Source organism: Callithrix jacchus, chromosome 11 (genome assembly GCF_049354715.1).
Source record: "Callithrix jacchus isolate 240 chromosome 11, calJac240_pri, whole genome shotgun sequence".
In the NCBI taxonomy this organism is placed as follows: Eukaryota; Metazoa; Chordata; class Mammalia; order Primates; family Cebidae; genus Callithrix; species Callithrix jacchus.
The window spans coordinates 47,656,435-47,673,609 of record NC_133512.1 but is presented as its reverse complement, the minus strand read 5'-3'; the positions used below and the strand labels follow the sequence as shown (position 1 = coordinate 47,673,609).

General features: G+C 39.2%; 2 protein-coding genes across 3 annotated transcripts in view; one reads left to right on the top strand and one right to left on the bottom strand.

Annotated features, from left to right (window-relative positions):
• Positions 1–1,220: 1,220 nt before the first annotated feature.
• Positions 1,221–8,086, bottom strand: COXFA4 (cytochrome c oxidase associated subunit FA4). The gene is made up of 4 exons (NM_001253776.1): positions 8,045–8,086; positions 6,839–6,927; positions 5,619–5,679; positions 1,221–1,277 (listed from the first exon to the last, which is right to left on the bottom strand). The coding sequence occupies exons 1-4, from the start codon at positions 8,084–8,086 to the stop codon at positions 1,221–1,223; spliced, it is 249 nt and encodes an 82-aa protein (NP_001240705.1).
• A 408-nt stretch (positions 8,087–8,494) lies between these two features.
• The window catches only part of PHF14 (PHD finger protein 14), a 247,910-nt gene continuing 239,229 nt past the window's right edge, over positions 8,495–17,175 (top strand). For both annotated transcript variants that reach the window (XM_078342675.1, XM_078342677.1), the window contains exon 1: positions 8,495–8,647. The gene's annotated coding sequence lies outside the window, so the exon portion shown is untranslated. The remainder of the gene's footprint in view (positions 8,648–17,175) is intronic.

The following is a 17,175-nucleotide window of genomic DNA, read 5'->3' as shown; positions in this document are numbered from 1 at the left end:
GGTCTTTGAAAACCTACACCAGGATTCAGCGCAATGGCTCACACCTGTAATCCCAGCACTTTGGGAGGCTGAGGAGAGCAGATTGCTTAAGCTCAGGAGTTCGAGACCAGCCTGGGCCACATGGCAAAACCCTGCCTCTACCAAAATAAAAAAGAGAGAAATTAGCTGGGCATGGTGGCACATATCTGCAGTCTCAGCTACTTATGGGACTGAAGCAGGAGGATCACTTGAGCCAAGGAGGTTGAGGCTGCAGTGATCCATGTTTGTACTTCTGCACTCCAGCCTGGGTAACAGACTGTCTCAAAAATTAAAAAATAAAAATAAAAAAAATGAAATCTGCACTAAGACTCAGCAGCAGAAATTCTCAAGATCTCTTGACCACAGCACCACGGTTAACAGTGATAGACTCAGATCTTCAATCCTAGGAAACGAACAACTAATGACCTTGAAAATCACAACAAAGAGAATGTCAAGCAAAAACCATTGTTAAAAACTGCACACACTTTAACAACAGTAAGAGAAATTCAAAGGTTTCCATTTTGCCAGAGGCTTGAGTGTCCTTCCCAATTTACTTTTAATTTCCAGTTCCAGTTGTTATGTATGCTCTAGTGAAGTTACCAATGGTCAATACGCAAAATGGAAGCTTTTTTTTTTGAGACAGAGTTTCGCTCTTGTTACCCAGGCTGGAGTGCAATGGCACGATCTCGGCTCACGGAAACCTCCGCCTCCTGGGTTCAGGCAATTCTCCTGCCTCAGCCTCCTAAGTAGCTGGGATTACAGGCATGCGCCACCATGCCCAGCTAATTTTTTTTTGTATTTTTAGTAGAGACAGGGTTTCACCATGTTGACCAGGATGGTCTCGATCTCTTGACCTCGTGATCCACCTGCCCCGGCCTCCCAAAGTGCTGGGATTACAGGCGTAAGCCACCGCGTCCGGCCAGAAGCATTTTATTAAAACAGCTTAAAGTCATATTTTCAAACTACAGAAATTCAAGAAATTCTTATAATTTCCTGTTCTCTAGTAATTAAGTTCAGCGCAGATTTTCAGCATAAAAAAGTGACACATATCAAGTTTCAGTTATTTATTAATCAGTGTAATCACCAATAGATTACATTAACATGATTTCATGCATTTAGAGAAGAAATATTTCCTGGTTCAGTAGAAAATTGTGCGGATGGCTTCTGGAAGACCTTCATTTTAAAGCAGCTTTACATTCCATTTAGAAATCTGGACGTTCTTTCTTCAGTTTGCTGTAATCCACATTCACTGAGTAGAACTTGGAACAGAAAAAAAAGATACGTTAGGTAATCTCAAATACACAGAGATGGTACAAAGGTTTTCGAATTCTTTGTATTCGGTTTTCTATAGTAACAATTACAAATATAAATTTCTAAAAGAATATTTAACAACATAAAAGTCATTCACAGAAAAATACTATACCTAAAATTCCAGCTTTCAAAGATAGTTTTAGCAAGGTAAAAATATTCAATTTACTTAAGAAGAGCAGTGTTCGTACAGTCTACTACTTGGAACCTATATGGAAAATTTTCCTATTTCAAAGTGAGTAAGAATTCCTTCTCATACATATTTCCAATTTGGTAAGTTTTCATCTTAACTCTACTAAGTACATAGAAGAATTGCCAACAAAATAGAGGAATAACAAGAATTAAATTCCCTACTTGCTGAATGAACTGCTGTAATTTAGAGGGAGAGATATTGCAAAAAAAGAGGCTAGTAATATAAGATACTGCTTTGTTTTGTGGCTTATGTCACTTTTCAGATATTTTCACTCTCTCAGTAATTTCCTAACCCACGCTGTATTCAATATCAAACTGACACTTCACCTCTGGCAATGGCTTTAAATAATATGGTACTTTTGCTGTTTAAAGTTTCCCAAAATTTCTTTATACTCAAAATTAATTTTAGAAATAAATCTTACTGTGATTGCTTAAGAAAAAAACTGTCTCTTATTCCCAGTAACTTTAAAAACAAAAATGATGTATTTGAAACTGGTCCAGAATTTCTAAGGACACATTAATTCTTGCACACAAGCCCAAATAAGGGTAAAAATCTGGGGTTTACTCATTCTTGTGCCAAAGAATGCTAAAGAGGTTGTGCTATAATTTCTCAAAGACTATGTTATTTATCTCCAGAAGAACCACAATTTCAGAATGATACACAACTTCAGGGTTTTTAAGCAAGACGTTCACAAATCTATATTCATTATTTCTTCGAATGCTTTTATTTCTTCAAATATATCCTAACTTATTTATTTCTAATTGAAAAACTCATTTTATTCATTAAAAAAATTCTCAGGTTGTAAAGCTTATTACCAAGTTATCCTTGAGATACAGACAGATACAGGCTTTTATGGACAGAAAATTATACATAAGCCATAAAGCAGTGTTCTTTGTTCTGACAGAGTTCTCTTAAGAAGCAATTAACCTAGACAATGAGATTTAAAATAAACTACTTGTGCTATCCTCTAACATATTAACAAAATATTAGAAATAATTTACAGAAGGGTCTGCAGATACATATAAAGGAAAGGAAAATAAACATTTTTGGGCTCCTGCCCAGGTACTGGGCTAGATGCTTCATGTATATCTTAATTATCACAATAACTCTTCTCATTCTTAATTTATAAAAGAGGTAATTAAGATCAAGTTCTACAACTTGCCAAACACTAAATAAAAAGCAGGATCAAGGCCCTACACCCAAGCAGAGTCGAAAGCACATATATGGTATTTTTGCCAAGTTTCTTAAAACTAAGCAGGCTTCTGATTTATTTGCTTTATATTCAAAATTCTCTCTAGAATTTTAAAGCCTGCTTTCAATTTCTCTGCCTCTATTCTTTTTCTCAGTTTAATGCTGGCTACCTTGAGTCTCTGAAACAATAGTTGGGAAGGCACAACATATTCTGATCTTAGCTTTGAGGCACTTCAACTGTTATTCAGTTGCGAAGTGTTGCTGGGCCCTTAAAGCTCAAGTCTTACTTTGGTCCTGTCTCTTGATGTTTTATTCATTAGCTTTTGCTAGATTATAGCATGGCAACAAATAACCCGCTGCTATGGACTGAATGTTTATGTCCTCCCAAAATTCATGTTGTAACCCTAAATGCCAATGTGATGGTATTTGGTAGCTGGGCCTTTGAGGGGTAATTAGTTCATGAAGGTGGAATACTCATGATTAAGGCCTTTACAGGAGGGTTGACTCCTGTCTTTCCATCTTGTAAGGACGTAACTGGGTTGGGCCCTCATCAGGAACAGAAGGGTTGCCACCTTGATGTAGACTTCCCTGCCTCCAGACTGTGAGAAATAAATTGGTTGTTTAAACCACCTGGTCGATGGTAACTCGTTATGGCAGCCCAAATTAACACACTCAAATCTTAGTGGCTTACAATAAAAGTTTACTTTTCACTCACATTATATGCCATTTGTATGTTGATTGCTTCATATTTTTCCATTCCAATTCTAAGGTGAATGGGTAGCCCTTTGTCAATTTTGGTCTCATGAGATGTAAAGGAACAGAGGAACCACACAATGGTTTAAGGGTGGTAAGTATCATTTCCTCCAACTCATAATTTCCCAGAACAAGTCACAAATCAAATCTGATGTCAGTGGGCCAGAAAAACAAATTCTCCGAGGTGAGACATTGTGAATGATGGAGATAATCTAGTCTACCTCACTGAATGGTTTTAGGAAAAGTAGTAGGTAGGTTTCATTCACTCCAGGTTCTCAAGTTTCTGGATTTGCTTCCTCTTCATTTCTGTCATTATATAAATGACACTCTACATCTTTCTGGACTCCGATATCAGTGTCATAGCTATTAACAGCCCAGGTTAAACCACACACATTAGGTTTTTGTTGCAGTAACATTTTCAGTTTCAGTTCCCAAGACCTCATAGTGGCATGTGTTGTGATATTTCAGAACATTAGCAAACTGGCTGCGTTATCAGAGTCATCTTTTTTACTTTTTGAACTACACATACCCACAGACTCCAATACATTCTTTGGTGGAAGGACCAAAGCATGTTAGTTTTTTTGTTTACTTTTTAAAAGTTTCTTGTGTGTGGAATTATTTTCTCTCGAATGGACTGAATTTAAATAAATTCTTAAGACAAGAATAAATGAGGATATCCGTTTATCTTTTTTGAGGCAAAATGTAACACACAGATGAGACAGCTGTTTCAGCTTAGCCAGCACATTTTTATTTTCTTCTTGTAAGGAGATTGATTTAGGGATTTAGAAGCCAAATTATAATCAGGTCAAGTGGAAAACCTGCATCAGCAAGTGGTGATCTTAAAAGTTCCTATCAGGCTGTGGGAACAGTGGCTCACACTAGTAATGCCAGCACTGGGAGGCTGAGGCAGGCAGATCAACTTGAGGCCAGGAGTTCAGCCTGGTCAACATGGCAAAACGCCATCTCTACTAAAAATACAAAAAATCAGCATGTCTGTAGTCCCAGCTACTTGGGTGAGTAAGGCACGAGAATTGCTTCAGTATGGAAAGCGGAGGTTGCAGTGAGCCAAGATCACATCAATGTGCTCCAGCCTGAGCAACAGATTAAGACTCTGTCTCCAAAAAAACCAAGCTGCTATGAGTAATGATAGTCCATCACAGATGTATATATGCCAAGGAGTGCTGGACATACTGACTGGGGACCCTGTTCTTGAGAGTGATAAATCAAATAACCACATACACTTTTTTTGATGAAGCAGGTTGATATTGTGGAAAGTGCATGAGTTAGTGAGTTATAAACTTTAAGCACGTAAACTGTGTGGTATGTGAATGGTACAGTATCTTAATGAAGTTGCCCTTGGTTTTTTGGGGTTTTTTTTTTAGAGTCTTGCTCTGTTGCCCGAGCTGGAGTACCGTGGCATGATCTTGGCTCACTGCAACCTCCACCTCCCAGGTTCAAGTGATTCTCCTGTCTCAGCCTCCCTAGTAGCTGAGATTACAGGTCCCTACTATCATGCCCAGCTAATTTTTGTATTTTCAGTAGTGATGGGGTTTCACCATATTGGCCAGGTTGATTTCGAACTCCTGATCTCAAGTGATCCTCCTGCCTCAGCCTCCCAAAGTGCTGGGATTACAGGCATGAGCTTCCACCCTGACTTGGCTTTGGTTTTGACACCATGCAGGGTCTTTGTATGCAAAAGCTTTTACACATAAGGAAGGTTATGTTTGGGAAAATCAATAAATGGTCTCAGTCCATGAAATCATTCTCTGGAAGGGTAGTTCCACAGATCACTCTAAATTCTCATTTTCCACAAGGGACCAGCTGAATCAGAATCTCTGGGGATAAGTGTGAAGAATCTGTGTTTCAAGCTCTATGTACAATGAAGTTTGAGAACACTGTGTTAGACTATCTAAGAACTAAGAAAAAGGTAAATAATATCTATACTAGTTTTCCTTCTTTTCTTATACTAGCAATACAATACCTAGGAAAAGGTATTTATTACAGCAATATAGCATTTTCACTTCACAGACTACCTAACAGCTCTTCAAAGTTCAATATTATAGAATTTTACTCATATATCCAGTTTCAAGAAAACCCATGACAAAACTTATTACAACACAATTTTCAACAATTTTAAATCGATTTTGTAGTTTACCTTGTATTGATCATTGGGACCCAGTTTGTTCCAGGGCTCTGGGTTATTCTTTTTGTCCCAACTAAAATAAACAAAACATTATGATTATTATAGTAATAAATCACTATTTAAAATAGTGTTTTGCAGTTAAGAATACATTTTTTAATAGATCGATGTTATTTTCTGTTAGACGAGTATGGTGTCATTTCATTACAAAGTTGAAACAAGAAAAGGATCTATAAGGGGCCGGGCGCGGTGGCTCATGCCTGTAATCCCAGCACTTTGGGAGGCCAAGGCGGGTGGATCACGAGGTCAAGAGATTGAGACCATCCTGGTCAACATGGTGAAACCACGTCTCTACTAAAAATACAAAAAAAAAAAAATTAGCTGGGCATGATGGCGCATGCCTGTAATCCCAGCTACTCAGGAGGCTGAGGCAGGAGAACTGCCTGAACCCAGGAGGCGGAGGTTGCAGTGAGCCGAGATCGCGCCATTGCACTCCAGCCTGGGTAAGAAGCACGAAACTCCGTCTCAAAAAGAAAAAAAAGAATAGGATCTATAATAAACAATTTCATATAATCAATTAGAAAAAAGGTAGCACACAGAACCTCTTGGAGCATTTCTTCTTATCCCTCTCCCTATCACAAGATACTTTTTACCTGGCTTTCACAAAAGCTTTCCATTTCAGTAATAAAGTGATAAGTAGAAAAGTACATAGAATAATAATGAATCAATCTTTTAATTGTCTATTGTTTTTAACTACAAATGTGGAAGTGCAGGCAAAAAGCATTTACATGTGCCGAGAACCAAGATTTTATAAAAACTATTATTATGTCAATCCTCAAAACATTACAAGATTTGGTATTAGAAGTTCTACTTTACCAAAGAAAAAAATGAGACTCAGAGAAATTAGATAATTTCATGAAGAAAAAAGTAAATGAAAACAGCAGAGTTGAGATGTGAACTTATTATATGACTATAAATGTTTCTTTCTACTATCTGATGTTATCTTCCTGCAATGACTGTGGCTCCTACACTGTCTTGATAAGTAATCAAAGTTTTAAACATCTTTTTATTTTTTACTTTTATTTTTTTTTTTTTTAGAGGTGGGTTTCACCATATTGACCAGGCTGGTCTCGAACTCCTGACCTCATGTTCCACCCACCTCGGCCTCCCAAAGTGCTGGTATTACAGGCATGAGCCACTGCCCCGGCCAGTTTTAAACATTCTTAAGTACTTACCAAACATCTGGATTGAACAATGCCAAACGCAAGAGATACAGGGCTGCTCCACCACCTCCAGCTCCAATAAATACAAACAGGGGGATCAACTAGAACCAAACACAAAATAGAGTTAATAACCATCTTCAAATGGTTATTAACATTAAGACACTGGCCAAAGCGAGATTACAGTAGTTTCCACAAATTGATTTCCAAGTCTCAAACTGCTATTGTGCTATTTTGTATTAAAATTTAAATAAAGGTAGATCTCACATTGAGGTAAGATTTCCCATAAGCGTGTTCTAAAAAAAAGTAATGGAACTTGGAAAGCATATTAAGAGGATTATGGTTTAATTGTCTTATTTTTTTAATGTGGAGTAAATTTTAGGCACATTTTTAAATTTCTAAGAAAACGTATCAAGTCTTCACCTCTCTAATATTTACACGCCATTCCCATTAAATTTTCTGGCTTCCTTTATCATGAGGCTTGAAAAACAAATTCTTTGCAAATACTTAAGGGTGCCTCCATAAAGATGTATGAAAAATAGAGTCTGAATAAGCAAACATAGCTATTACAAATACTGGCTTTAAGCATTATCTCTGAAAACGTATTGCTGCCAATGCTTGCTGCGTATTTAGGGAACTGGATTTAAGACCGATTAAAGATTACATAGACTTTCAGCTCTACTATACGTTGGTGTGCTGGGGGGAAAATGAGATGCGAAAAAACTTAACTGCAATTAAATTCCGCACTACGACACTTCCCCAGATGCAACGACGTACAGACAAAGTGAGGATCCCAAGATTACGGACCCCTCTTATTTACCAAAGGGCCTGGTGGTGCAATAGGGTAAATACAAGACCCTTAAGAAATGGTATAACACATAGGGAACCTGACCTATGCTAGTCTCTGACCCACACAGCGAACATCTATCTCTCCTGGACCGCACAACCCGTCAAAGAGCGCGGCTACCAGACTGTTCCAATATTCACTAGCTTTTTTTTTCCTGGCAGTGTCCCTCACCTTCTGCCTACCAGACAAAACCCCACCATGTATGGCAGAGGTCACAGCTCAGAGGCCTGGGGCAACTAAGATGACACTAGGAGAGGCAGGATCTGGTCTGACGGACGGTAAGTTACTGTAAATGAGGACGCTCCCAGGGGACAGAAGGAGGCGCACCCCCACACGAGAAGGATAAGACATTAGAAGAGAGGTCAAGAACTTACGCTCGGATGCTTCTTGGCCTGACCTAAGATGTGGCGGAGCATGTTTGTGGCAGAGACCTCAGATTGGAAAGAAGAAAATGAGCCCAGCCACCAGGCCCCGGACTAAGTAGTATCTGCACTGACACTGTGCGGACTTCCAAAGTCACCTAGGACCTCCTACCTGAAGGACCCTTGGCTGGGAGGGCAGCCTGCGACAGGAGGGCCCGGATGCGACTGTCCTTAATAGTGCCTGCTTAGATCCAACTACTCATATGTCCGTCCTGACCTGGTCGGACTATCATCATTCCACTTCCTGGAGAAAAAAGCCTTCCGTGCCGTGCTATGCATATTTCTGAGGGGAACGTTTTTGTTAAAACGAGGACCCTTCCATTGACGAGACAGGCACTTTCCAAGGGGGCCATGTATTGAAAAATGCGGCCGACGCCAGGGCTCACGGGCCGCGCGCTCAGCGTGTGGGGTTTTCTACCGCGGCGCCTGAGCGCCCGGTCCGCGCGCCGAGACCCTGGGGGCGCGCGTGCTGGGCGCGCGCCGGCCGGCTGTGACTGCCGCTGAGGGAGCTGCGCGGCGCCTCTGGGAGCCGAGCGCCGGTCGCCTGGAGGGCAGGTCGGGTCTCTTCCCTCTAAGGTCAGCGGCTGCGGTTTGATAGACTGCAGCTGCTTCCTGTCTTAGGCTGTCGCAGACCAGCAGAAATTAAAAACTAGTAAATGACTTAAAGATGATAATAGTCCTGGCAGTGTAATTTCTAAACCCTAAGATCCTTGCCCTCAGGTGCAAGTTCGTAGCCACAAAGACCTTTGCAACACGCCACTATCCCCTCTCCCTGGTCCCAAATTGTATCCTTAAAATGTGTTTTCAGTGATCCTATACCTACAGATAATCTTTCCCACCACCCCAATCCAATTTTCATTTGTCTTTTTGTTTGTTTTCTTTGTTTTGTTTTTTTTTTTAACCCGAAGGTCTTCCATAGGACAGGCTTTATGGGGGGCCCTTGGGATAAAACGTACACTCTGAACCCTCTCCAATCTCATACCTAGCTAAAAGCCTTAATCAAATAATCAAGCAAGTATTAATAATTGGGACTAGAAATTACAGGAGAAGACTCCACCGGAACTTACAGTAGATCTGAAGGAGGAGTAAACATTAAACAGGTGAAAATGGAGGATGCAGGTGTACAGGGCGGAGGTAGTACACGTGAAGGTCTGAAGCTAGTGAAAACTTCCAAGGAGCTGTATGAGGTCTGGTGTGGCTGTAAGAGGGAGAGCAAGGTGGGGATCAGATCTGCTGGACCAATAACCGCTTACACATCATGGGTTTTATGTTGAGAACTTGGGAAAGTTGTGGTTTGAAATGATCGCTTTGTCTATGAAGAATGGATTAGAAGGCATAAGCATGAAAGGAGAGGGACCTATCAAGGGGCCATTGCAATAGTCCATAGTCTGTGTGAGAGATAATAGTAGCTTGAACTAGTGTAGAGAATGTAATGATGAGCAAAAAAGATTCCACAGATATTTAGAAGGTGGCACCAGCAGGACCTGGTGGTTGGTCATCAGGGAGTGAGGAGAAGGGAGTTAATAATTTCAGAGGTTCAGTTTTGAGAAGCTCTGTGGTTGTTGATGCCAGTTACTGAAATAAGAAGCCATAGAAAATGATGTGTAAGGGCCTATGTAAAAATTCAAGTGGATTTCTATGGGGCTGAAGAGATCCACACGCGAAGTATCAATTTGGGACTCAGTTTATTCATAAGAAATGAAGCTACATGACTGAATGCAATTACTTAGGGAGAGAAGGTTGAGTGAGAATTTAGAGGACATGGAGCCAAGGAATTTCAACTTGTAATCCTTAGAAGAGGAGGTGTGACCAGTAGGTAGAAAAAAACAAATAGATGGTGGCTGTTGAGGTGATATGTCAGGAAGCTTATCAAGACTGGTGTCTTTTTTCATTCATTCAGCAAATCTTCCTTAAGTACTTACTCCCCACTAGGTACTGTTCTAGCCACTAGAGTTACAGCAGTGAAGGACAAAGTTATTCTGCCCTAATGGAGCTTACATACTAATTGAGGAAGACAAACAATAAGCAAATGAGGTAATTTTTAGTTAGTGACAAGCCAATAAAACAGAATAATGAGGCAGAAAATGACATGAAAGAGGTGGAGGAGAGAAGGTTACTTTTGGTAGAGAGGACAGGGAAGGTCCTTCTGAAGATATCTGAGATGAATCTTAAATGAAAAGAAGGAGGTAACCTGGTAAAGATCTGGGAAGAACACTTCACTTGGCAAGATAAATGATTTTAAAATTTAAAAAGGAAGAAGAAAAGAGTGCTCAAAAAAGTATCAGTGTGGCTGATCCATAACTAAGGAGACCAAGAGAGAAATGAGAGCAAAAAGTAGAGTCTGAAGGTCCATGTCCAATTCTCGGACATGCACCTTATAGGCTATAGTAAGGAGCATTACAGTGTTAAAAGATCAGCACAAAAACATGGCAAATACTTAGACATGAACAAAGAAACCTTAGCGAGTGTAGATAGGCTTTCAGCAAATAAATTGGGAGAAGAGAGATCTCTTCTTCCAATATTTTATTTTGAGTAATAATGATAATAAAATAGGCATGTAGAAATGCCATTATTAAGACAGTAAAATCCAGTGACTTACTTTTTTTTTGTAATGACTAAAAATTCAAAACTTACCTGGGTGTAGTGGCATGGGCCTGTACTCCCAGCTGCTGAGGAGGCTGAGGCAGAAGAATCGCTTGACCTCAGGAGGTGGGGTTGCAGTGACCCAAGATTGCACCACTGTTCTCCAGCCTGGGCAACAGAAGAAGACTCTGTCTCAAAATAATAATAATAATCCTAAAATATGAGCCAGGCACATGTGCTTACACCTGTACACCTGTAATCCCAGCACTTTAGGAGGCCAAGCCAGCCTGGCCACATGGCATACCCCATCTGTACTAAAAATGTAAAAATTAGCTGGACACAGTGGTGCATGCCTATAATCCCAGCTACTTGGGAAGCTGAAGCATGAGAATCGCTTGAACCCGGGAGGCGAAGGTTGCAGTGAGCAGAGATCGCACGTGAGTAATAGAGTGAGACTCTGTCTCAAAAAAAAAAAAAAAATCCTAAATATATGGTATAGGATTTAGGTCCTGGCAATAGGTGACAAAATAACTATTACCAGAGACTAGAAGGATGGCTATCTATATATAATGCAGTATTGGAACATTGTAAAACACTTATTTCAATTAATTGGAAGACAGTTAATGTTTCCAGTGAGCTGGTAGCTTTCAGTGAAACAGCACTGGCAAAGAGTATGTTAGCAGCACGTATCAGTTACTATTGGCTACAGTTGACAAGTTAGTACAATAAAGAGATGGACTCAAAATAATTGGTCCGTTTGTAAACTGCAATGATGGAATAAAACATTCATAAATTTAGGGACATGCAGAGTTAAAAGATCTGATTAATTCTCATCTCTAGCTATCTAAAATAAAGATGGGAAAGTATTTGGGCTACACGAGTCAATTCATAGGAAGATAATGGCCCAATCAAGAATGTGGCTATCATACCTTTGTTAAAACATCTTAGTAAAATAAGATGCCTTCAGTAAATGCTTTCAGCTGAACAATTTTAAAGTCTGGATAAATAGGTAAGGATGTAGCTCTCCTACCAAAATGTGATAGGATTGGGGTGACTGACATTAAGTCTAGAGAAAGACAGAGGTATGTCTCAAAAAGAATTGTGGCTGTGGCACTGGTGCATGAAGTTGACTGAAATCAAATAGAAGTAGAGTAAGCACTGTGAAAAGAATGATCAGCGTTGGATTAAAGAAAATGTAATGGTTTGAGAGGTGAAGAGACACAGGCTCCTCCATCTTTTGCAGCTAGGAAGCAGGTAGAGAAACATACTCATTTAATGTCTTCCTTAGATGGCTCTCTAAGACAAGACCTCCTAGAGCTTGGGGCAAGAACCACAGCGAAGATTGGACTAGAACTAATCTCAAAATGGCAAAATCAGGGCCTAGGAAAAGAATATTCCCCACTTTAAGTTGGCAGCAACTTGAAGGCAGTGAAATTTCAGGACCATTCTTCACTTTCCGAATAGTATCATTTATTGTAGTTACCCAGTTCCTGTTCCACCATTGTATTTTGGGTGTTGTGGGGCAAATAACTTGTCTTTGTTCTTCATGGATCTCCACATCAAGAGGAGATACATCGAGAACAAACATAAAGACTATGGCATTATTCATATATTATCGGCTCTGAGCAGGAAATAGTAATAACAATATAGGGCTTTTAACTTATCTCCACTTTGGCAAGTGTATTTTGAGGGAGGAAAAAATATCTGAATGATTGTAATCAGAAGGACAGACTGTGGTAGATTTTCTTTTGCTTGCAAATATGTAATGTTTTTACTGGTAAAAATTCTATTTTCTCTCTCTTTTGACACCAGGCTTAATCAAGGTGATTTGATTTGAATAATAAAAAAAAGTAAAAATATTGATAATACAGAGGCCAGGTGCGGTGGCTCATACCTATAATTCCAGCACATAGGGAGGCCAAGGTGGGTGGATTACCTGAAGTCAAGACCAGTCTCGCCAACATAGTGAAACCCCATCTCTACTGAAAATATAAAAACTAGACAAGCATGGTGATGTGCACCTGTAGTCTCAGCTACTTGGGATTCTGAGGCAGGAGCATCACTTAAACCTGTGAGAGAGAGGTTGCAGTGAGCCGAGATCATGCTACTGCACTCCAGCCTGGATGACAGAGCAAGACTTTGTCACAGAAAAAAAAAGACAAATACAAAAATTGATAATACAGAAAGAAGTAAGACTATGGGGCCTGTGAAGAGTTTAATGAAGACTGTGGCATTGTACTGGACTGTGTAGAGTGATGAGGCCAAAAAAGAACGAGAATTGCATTTCATACAGATTAAATAGTCTGAACAAGGCAGAAAAATGAAAGTTCATAATATAAGTGCATAGTGTGCGGAAGAAATTGAGGTGAGTTCAGTGTGATGGGAGCGTGGATTCCATAGGAAGTAGTTGTAAGAAATGAAACTGAAGCCATGCACAGTGGCTCACGCCTGTAATCCCAGCACTTAGGGAGGTTGAGGCAGGCAGATTCCATGAGGTCAGGAGTTCAAGACCAGCCTGACTAACATAGTGAATCCCTGTCTCTACTAAAAATATAAAAATTGGCCAGGTGTGGTGGCACATGGCTGTAGTTCTAGCTACTCGGGAGGATGAAGCAGGAGAATTGCTTGAATTCGGGAGGCAGAGGTTGCAGTGAGCCGAGGTTGTGCTACTATGGTCTAGCCTGGACAACAGAGCAAGACTCCATGTCAAAAAAAAAAAATAGATTTGGGGCTTTATCCATTAGGCAGTGAAGACTCGTAAAACATTTTTATCTAAGCACAGAGTAAAACAACTGCAGGATATAAATTGGAGATATCTTTGCCCCATCTCACTCTGAGACTTGTGCTCTCTGGATTTATTCTTCTTGTGTTTGATTTACTTTTGTCAATAATTTTAAGATACAAAAAATATGTAAATATTAGTTGTTCAAATTAAATGTAAGATGTGGTGAATAACTCTAAAAATCTTGTGCAGTATATCAATAGCACCCAAGGTAAAGTATTTTTCTTACATACTTTTCCTCATGTTTCAGGTCTAGAAAATTCTACAAGGTATAGTGATTATGTGTTGTTATCAGTGTGTGACAGTAAGGAAATAGTTTCTGTAGAAAGAAGTAATTTGATAAGTGAGCCATGGTGTATAATTATATTAATGCAAATTAAGGACAGAATCTTATATTTTTATTCTGTTTGCATTTAAGCATTTAATTATTTTTCTAGTAGATAAATTGACAACTGGTTGTTTTACTGATAACACAAATACAAATTATACCTTCACTTGTTAATAAAGATTCTACAGCTATCCTTAATCTAAAAACAAATATGTTCTTCCACTAGTATTATGGTTATTTAGCATAAACTGCATTTAATTATAAAATTTCTCTTAGAAAAATGAAAACATTTTTTGGTCTGTGAAAGTTTACTTCCACCATCATAAATCTCAAAGCTTCACATACTGTCATCAGTTTTTGAATTAAATACCTGAAGCACTTTATGTATAAAATTCAATGAATACTAAAAAGCAGAGAGACTCTAGCAATTTTAAATAATGCTTACTTCTTTCACTGAAACCTTCTGGTTAAATAATATTTTAGGAAAACAATGTTTATGAATTTTGGAGTATTATACCAAAGACCTAGGTCTTCAATTTATAGCCTTTTTAGATTATCTATATCCTATTCCTCTTCTATGATGCCATTTATTTCTCTGCAATCTTTATCTTTTTTAAAAAAATTCATTCATTAGATTATTTGTTCACTAATTTATTCATGAAACATATGTTGAGTGCCTACTATATACTGTTCATTATGTTGAGTGCTCAGGATAAGGAGATTAACTCACTGTTGTCTTCCTTCAACACTTTTAGTGGAGAGGTACATAAATATTGCAAAGGTTTATGATAAGCCCTGCAATAGACACTTGTATATGACTTAGATTATGGGTATATAGTGGTGCTACTTACCAAGATCAGGAATATGAAGTCATTTTTTGAAATCTTGAGTCTATGAGAGCTGTGGAATATCCTCAATTAGAGATACTCTGAAGGCAGGCAGAAGCGTCACTGGAGCTCATGAGAGAAATTTAGGCTGGCGGTACAATTTAAACATAAACAGCATATAAGTGAGAGTTAATCCAATGGAAATTCATGAGCATGTCTGTAAAGAATGTGTGAAATGGAAGGTAAGAAGGGAAGAGGCTGAATGCTCAAACTCTAGATAGAACATGAACAAATGAGACCCAGGCTAGGAGGGAAGAGTCAGTAAAGAAAAGTTAGAACAAGTCAGAACTGTAAGCACTTATGTTAGTTAGGACTCAACCAGAGAAGCAGAACTCCTAGCATGTATACATATATAATAAGAGATTTACTATAAGGGATTCATGTTATGCAATTGTGGAAGAAGTGTTTCCTTTACAGCCGGCAGTCATTAGGGGACATAGTCAAAAAGGGAAGAGGCACATAAAACAAAGGATCAAAAACACATGAGAACCTGTGAGGATGCTGGAACACATTAAGACATGAAGACTCCATGAGTCTCTTGTTACTTTCACACTCCCAACCTTCTCCTGAAGGATACCTAAAATTGACTGGCTTGAGGAACCCAAAGTCATCAGTCTCAACTTCCAGTTAAATGGAATAAATGATGTATCTCCTAATAAAAGCATTTCTTCCTTAAAACTGAGATTTCTAGACCAGCAAAGCCCAAAGTTGCTGGGTTGGGAATTCCACAAGTGAATCACTAGGAGTAATAGTAAGAAGTGCACTGCTATATATACTCCTTGATTCTCCTGCTATTTTCATTGAAAGTAGCAGCATACATTGCTTACAGATTTACAGTATACACCATATACTAGAAGTTACTATTCTGACTCTCCAAGATGTTGCTCTCAACTGGCACTGTAACTGAGCCTTCTCAAGGCCATATCACCTATTCTGTTAGGTCAATTGTTTCAGAGTGGTGGAGCGTGTGGTAAGACCAGTGAATGAGTATAAGTCCATCACCATATTACATCTGCTAGAAATTGAGTTTGTTAGTCAGAAGAAATACTATGTAGAATATTATTATAGTAAATCATTTTATAAGTCAATGGATGCATTGCAGGCAAGGAAGGCAAATTCATTCCTGAAGTGTCTATGCCATCGACAGCAAAACATTTTGCCTTCAATGATTACTCATATCTTCTCTACTGCAGCAGCTCTTTGATGAGCATCCATTTGGAATACAAATATCCTCACATACTGTGCCAATTCAGAAACATCAATCCATGTATCTCTTTCTCAGATCTTCTTGTTACCAATTTTCCAGTTATATTCCTTCCGAATCCCTGGTCATCCAATGGAAATATTAGCCGCCTACAAATAAATGTAGAGCCATACCTCTGGCCATCCTTCCTTCCAAACAAAATGAATACCGAGGTGAACTGCTAAAAGTTCCACCTCTGGGATGATTGTCTTTTGTTACTATCTTTCAGCGCCAATCCAGAGTTGGACTATAGTGCTACAGCTGTCTACTTTGGGGTATTGATAACATTTCATACAAAACCATCTGTAAACCAAGTTTATATATTGGTTCTTCAATTAAATGGAAATGGAGAACACTCCATGGAATCCTCATGCAGGCTGAGAGGGGAGCAGGCACTACTGCAGGAATCTGGACCATAGGCATTTGTGACACTTGCTCTTGCAACTTATGCCTTCAGGACCTGCTCAAATCCTCATTTCTGCTATTTCTAATTGGTGATATAGTGTGGCTGTTCACATGCAGTCTTAAACGGTTTTGTCAGAAAAGACCCTGTTCCTGATGAATGGTAACTTGCTTTAAGCACCAACATATATGCTCTGTTATGTATCACAGTTGAAGAGCAATTTGCATGGCAGCCTAGACTTGTTGCAGATCTTTGTTTTGTTCTGGGTCCCATCCAAAACCAGCAACTTTTCAGGTTGCTCAGTAAATGGGTAAGAGTAGCACACTCAATGAAGTAAATGTTGCCTCCCTAATCCAAAGAAGCCTAAATAGCACTATGCCCCTTCATAGTTAATAGAAGCCAGGTGCAATAACTTGCCCTTTACTTTAAAAATATATAAATACATATATATATTGGGCCAGATGCAGTGGCTCACACCTGCAATCCTAGTACTTTGGGAGGCCGAGGCAGGCAGATCACTTGGGGTCAGGAGTTAGAGAACAGCCTGGTCAACATGGTGAAACCCTGTCTCTAGTAAAAATACAAAAATTAGTCGAGCGTCTTGGCACCCACCATAATCCCAGCTACTTAAGAGGAGACAGAAGAATCACTTGAACCTGGGAGACGGAGGTTGCAGTGAGCCAAAAATCATGCCACTGCACTCTAGTCTAGGTGACCGAGCAAGACTCTGTCTCAAAAATAAATAAATAAAATAAAAATAGTAAGGACATATTGACATGTTCCAGTGAAGCAGGTCAGGGTCACTGGTCTTGTCTAAGGTGTTATCTGAGCAGGTCATCTCCTGATCAAGAGAATTA

Coding starts and splice junctions, on each gene's coding strand:
- COXFA4 (NM_001253776.1), bottom strand. CDS start 8,086: ATGCTCCGCCACATCTTAGGTCAGGCCAAGAAGCATCCGAGC. Junction 5,680..6,838: donor TTGTTCAATCCAGATGTTTG/GTAAGTACTTAA, acceptor TGTTTATTTTAG/TTGGGACAAAAAGAATAACC. Junction 1,278..5,618: donor GTCCCAATGATCAATACAAG/GTAAACTACAAA, acceptor TTCTGTTCCAAG/TTCTACTCAGTGAATGTGGA.